At 35.5% G+C, this 5,481-nt stretch overlaps 1 protein-coding gene across 2 annotated transcripts; it reads right to left on the minus strand.

Moving 5' to 3' along the window:
* Positions 1–439: 439 nt before the first annotated feature.
* LOC137715488 (small ribosomal subunit protein uS10c) lies at positions 440–3,474 on the minus strand. Of its 2 annotated transcripts, none has more exons than XM_068454834.2 (4): positions 3,148–3,474; positions 2,841–2,900; positions 1,429–1,761; positions 440–756 (listed from the first exon to the last, which is right to left on the minus strand). In XM_068454834.2, exons 1-3 carry the CDS (start codon positions 3,373–3,375, stop codon positions 1,450–1,452), a joined length of 600 nt encoding a protein of 199 aa, XP_068310935.1. In that variant the 5' UTR covers positions 3,376–3,474; the 3' UTR covers positions 440–756; positions 1,429–1,449. The 2 variants fall into 2 exon arrangements, with proteins under 2 accessions (XP_068310935.1, XP_068310936.1); XM_068454835.2 differs by having other exon boundaries at positions 1,403–1,761; positions 3,148–3,463.
* Positions 3,475–5,481: the final 2,007 nt, after the last annotated feature.

The raw sequence follows: 5,481 nt of genomic DNA on the forward strand, positions 1-5,481 counted from the left end.
GAATTGTTCAGTTTAATCGCCAAGGGGATGCGCCAGTGCGCTTTCTAAAAAATCGTGAGCCAAAATTGAAGCAAAATAATAGCTAGACAAGATCAGTTCTTGATCAAAGACTGAGATATGGCTTGAACTGGTATATTAACTCCCGCTACTATAGAACAAGGTAAGGATTCCAACGGAATTAACGAAAGTACGACAAGAATTTGGCCCATAAGTTTGGATTCGGATGACCAAACTAGTCCAAAACTGCCAGAATCAGCTGCACAATTTGTGCTTTCTGGGGGTTTAGATTCTTCCCTTCGAAAACGATATTATCCACAAGCCTACACAATTTTTTTCCTTGTCATCTCCAATTGACACATTAACAACAGAATTTCTCAACGGAGCTACCACAAAAGTGAAATGATGCCTAGACATGTAGAATAATCGAAAAGATACACAATGCGGAACTAATATGGTAATGACATTGCATGTTTAGGAAGTTGATACAACTCTAACATGACTACCTCAAAGAGAAGTAATATGCAACTACAACGATATAAAATAATGTCAAAAGAGGAACTCTTTATCTCTATTCTTCAACTTGAGATCCAAGGGCAGAAATTGCTTACAATTGCTTACAACATACACAAAAGAAATGAATTTCAGGAAAGGGTCAAAATGCATTCGATAAACGTAATCCTGCAGTCATTCACCCTCTACAAAATGAACGTGAACCTTTGTATTCTCTTTCACATGTTCCTCAAAGAAATTCAACACCTGACGTGGAAAAGTACGTTTAGTACATTTTAGAGGCCAACAAAAAAAGTTCAAACACAGGAAGATAGCAAAATATACAATAAAGGTACATATTTGACACCCCCCAACATAAACCATGATAAAAAAAATAAGTTTGCTTGCAATGAAAACAGCAGGACGACACGCATCAAGGATATGGATCACAACGAATGTGGTAATCGAAAATTGTAAAAGCAAGCATGAAATGAACATAGTCATCAAAAATCAAATTAACGCAGGAAAATATAAATGAAGCAGGAACCGTTAAATTGTAAGCCACACAAGAACACGAACATCTACCTTAACAGAATGAGCAAGTAAAACAGAGCTACAGCACTAAAAATAGTTACATCAGTTTATTACTCCCAAAGCTTGACCAGAAACAGGTCATGTGAAAACTATTAAAACCCTCCACCATAATTGAAAAAAGTGAAAGGAAGTAGATCCATTCCAGTATAGAATTGATAAAGGTGCTAACTTTCTTTGGATGAACATTGGTTAAAAAAAAACACAAAGAAAAAGATTTTTATCGACTTACAGATATGAACCTGCATTCCAACTTTAATCATTTATGTATAATATTTCTATTCAAACATGAGAGATGATAATGTACTAGAAGGAAGCAAACCTTCAGAAGCTGATAAATAAAAATACCTAAGCTGCTGCCCTGCTTCTTCACAGTTTGACCTCCACATCAACTCCAGCAGGAAGGTCAAGTTGCATTAAGGAATCTATTGTTTGTGCAGTTGGGTATAGAATATCAATGAGGCGTTGGTGGGTACGAATCTCAAAATGGAACCTTGCATCCTTGTGGACATGGGGAGATTTGAGAACACAGTAGATTCGCTTTTTAGTTGGCAAGGGTACAGGACCCATTGTTTTCGCATTCGTGTTCCTAGCAGCATCCATTATCTGCTTGCAGGAATCTTCTATCAATGGCACAAAGTAAGACCTCAGTTTAATCCTAATTTTCTGCTTGGGTGAGGCCTGGAAACAGAAACACCTTTAGATAATCAGAATACATGTGAAGCTGTTAAAACAATTTTGGGAAACAAATTAATAAATTAGACATTGCTTCTTTAAGTTTGACAATTTAAAGTATGATTTGACAAATCAAGACTAGCACTGACAGCAGTAATCTAGCTGGTCCACAGCCACTTAGTTACTTTCTGCCATTCCAAATTGTCCCAGATACATGAGTAATAAATCATTTTAGCCAAATAGCCCCAGGCCACGATGAACCCCGTGTTCATCAAATCAGTAGGGAATCAAATATGGGGATCCATTTGCCACTAGCCAACGTTCTTACTATGTTGGAGGCTGTTGAAAGGTTACGAATCGGTAAATGTCCCTCCACAATCTTACTGTATTTTACATTAATTAAACAACAGAATCTGCATACCCTTTTCATAACTAAAAGAGGTTCAATCCCGGGTCAGGATTAAATAAAAATTATAAGAAATAGGACAAAGCTCTACTATCTGTAATGGCACAGTTAACAAACAGACTTTGGAAAAGATCATTACAAAAATACAGATCTGAAGCATAAAGCACCAAGTACTCAAAAGTTCAATCAGGAACCTAGGTCATACCAGACAACAAGAAAGTCATAGACCACTCAAACAAAAGATCAAGGTAAAATTAAACAATTGGTTGTTTTGCATTTACATTTGACATACCAGCGCCAACGACAAATCTAGTCCGAGGTTTTGCATTTACGCATGGGTAGATATCCCCCAATAACTTAATAAAAAGATTTGACACTAAGCTTCTAAGTGTCTAACTTGACATCAATATACTATATCTTCATTCTGCATCACTTCATCCAATTGGACTAGATTTAATATTACACCAAAACTCCACTAATGGAAGAATATATTCACACCTCAGTGAACTTGCAAACCCTTAATAGATCGAAGTAACGAACTTAAGTTAAATTTCCAAAAATTAATCAAAATAAAAATGTTAAGTCAATCTTCCTCAGTTCAAATTATAAAACTATTAAAATTCCACAATTCAGATTTTCCCCCCTTCTATGAAACATTAATACGTTAGTAATAATGTACCTTATCTCCATCTCCACCAATACTGAGTGATGAAGTACTCGGGGTCTCAGAACTTCCAACCTAAAACACACGCAGATAACAAACATTTAAGAAATGGTAAAAAAATTGCAGAAATATAACTGCATAAAAATTAAGCAAATTAAAACAAAAACCCACTACTACAATATCAACATTTTAAAACAGAAATAAAAAATTAGGGAAAATTATTCTCCTTTTCCCACATTTTCTCAGCAGCCAAAACACAGCATTGGCAAATTGTAAATTAAAAGAAAAATGAAACAAAAACAAATGGGCAAGAAAAATAAACCTCGAGGGTTTCTGGAGGTGGGATTAGGGTTTCCTGGGACTCCAAAACTTCAGGAGCGGCATAAACCCTAGTGGATGACTGTGAGGGTCTTGAAGCTCTGAGCTTTAAGGCATTGTTGGCCGAGGGCAAAGCGAAAGAAGAAAGCTTTGGCTTGGAAGTCGGAAATGCAGAAGAATTGGAGAGAGGAAGTGAAGGAATTAGGATTGAAGACATGGAAGAAACTGCCATTGAAATGGAACTCGGTCTCTCTCTCTCTCTCTCTCTTTCCCTCCGTGTAAAGAAGAAGGGCTCTGTTTTGCTCACTCTGCCTGTAGATTGTAGAATTATCCAAAATATTTTTATTTTTTTGTTTTTGTTTTTATCTTGGTTTGTAGTTTGGGCTGTCTAAAAATTGGAAGTCCAAGCCCACTTGTACTGATTGTAGGATTGGGCCGATTACCCATTTATATCATTGGTGTTTTTGTGAAATTAAATACATAAATATAAGGGGTAAATATAGGAATATTATTTTAGATTCGTTTGTTACTGTTTCCTTTCAGTAAAACCACTTCTATTAGAAGCACATTGAAATTGTTTAAAATTGCAAAGTACTTCCTCAAAAAAGCACACGGCTTCTTAGAAAAACACTGGAAGTGCCTTGTAAAAGAAGCACACAACTTCTTTTAAGAAGCACTTCAAAGTAATTTTTTCCACCTATAAGCACTTCTACTTTTTTTCTGCCAAAACATGGCCGGAAACACTTCAGGTGATTTAAAAGTGCTTGTTTTTTTAAAAGCACTTCCAAACATCCCATTTTACTCACTAACTTTTTTTATTTAAAGGGAAGTTGCTATTAGCAATGATAAAAGGAGATAATTAAGCTATAGAATGGTCCAACATGACATCAATAATATCTTAGTTAACTTCTACATTAAAACATGGGATTTGACTCCGATGCTACATTATACTGAGTGTAATAGATAATAAATGTATTGTAGAAACAATATCTCCACTACGAGAAAGCCACATATGTGTATACCTTTAGATTCTTATACGTTTTTCTTGTAATAGTTTTGTATCACATGTTTCACAATTGTCTAAATCAAGATGTCAAAACACTTACAATTGTCTCTTGTGTGCTCTCTTTCTGTTACAGATGTGACAAAGTTGCCAATTGAAATCGATTAAAGCAGTAGAGAGAATTTTTGGATCATCAGCCCATGTGCATGCTTGACAAAGTTACGAAATAACTCTTCACTTCTAACAAGTAACCACCATCCTACTCCAATTGACTCAAAACTAGCAACACTAGTCAGTCGTTAGTGAGTGAAATTTTTTTTTTCATTGTACTTGGAACATGGATTGATATACCACGTGTTATGATACAAGTGGAGAGATACTTGAAAAAAAAAAAACTGCCATTCACTTGTATTATGACCTGTGGTATACCTACCCATGTTCGAGAAAGACTGAAATCTCTTGAGTGAATGACTATGTGAATTAGAGGGACAATGACAATTGTAGAAACTCAAGAACATTGAGAGAATTTGTTGTACAGGACACTCCTCTTCATTTCATTACACACTTTAATTACAATGTATCTTTGGTGCATATAGCTTTGTACCAATCATTACAATTACAGAAATACCCTTAACTGATCCAACTAATTACAAGGTCAATTTAACAAACTAATTTTTACAGTTACACAATGAAAATAACTAATTTTAGTCTCTTTACACCCCCTTAAGCTGAACTTGGTAGCATCAAAAGGTCCAAGAGACAACTTGGATTGTAGATACAAAAACTTGTGTTTAGAGAAGGACTTGGTGTGAATGTCAGCTAACTAATCTACACTGTAGGCATACTGGACTTTAATGAGATTGGTAAGAACTAATTCTCTGATGTAATGATAATCTATTTCAACATGCTTAGTCTTACATGGAAAACAGGATTAGAAGCAAGTGATATGGCAGAAATATGGTCACACTAGACTTTTGGAACTGTAGACAGAGAAAGGCCAATATCTTTAAAAACTTTGCATATCCAAGTATGTTCTGTGTACAGTGTGAGCTAAAGAACGATACTCCACCTCTGTGGAAGATCTAGCAACAGTTGGTTGCTTCTTAGCACTCCAACTAATGTGATTAGAACCTAAAAAGATGCAATATCCACTAATGGATCTTTTGTCAAAAGTACATCCTGCCCAATCTGCATCAGAATATGCAACCAGATTAATAACACCTTTCTTGAACCTCAAACCATGTGTAATTGACCATTTAAGAAACCTTAGGATTCTTTTAGCAACTTGGAGGTGAAGTTCCCTTGGAGCATGCATGAATTGGCAAACTTGATTGA

Source organism: Pyrus communis, chromosome 3 (assembly GCF_041283825.1).
Source record: "Pyrus communis isolate YQ-2024b chromosome 3, ASM4128382v1, whole genome shotgun sequence".
Taxonomy (NCBI): domain Eukaryota; kingdom Viridiplantae; phylum Streptophyta; class Magnoliopsida; order Rosales; family Rosaceae; genus Pyrus; species Pyrus communis.

Bases quoted from the DNA above. Each gene is read 5' to 3' on its own strand.
- LOC137715488 (XM_068454834.2), bottom strand. From the start codon at position 3,375: ATGGCAGTTTCTTCCATGTCTTCAATCCTAATTCCTTCACTTCCTCTC. The intron at 2,901-3,147 runs GTTTATTTTTCT...CGTGTGTTTTAG, and splicing joins CACCTCCAGAAACCCTCGAG to GTTGGAAGTTCTGAGACCCC. The intron at 1,762-2,840 runs GTACATTATTAC...TTCTGTTTCCAG, and splicing joins TTGGTGGAGATGGAGATAAG to GCCTCACCCAAGCAGAAAAT.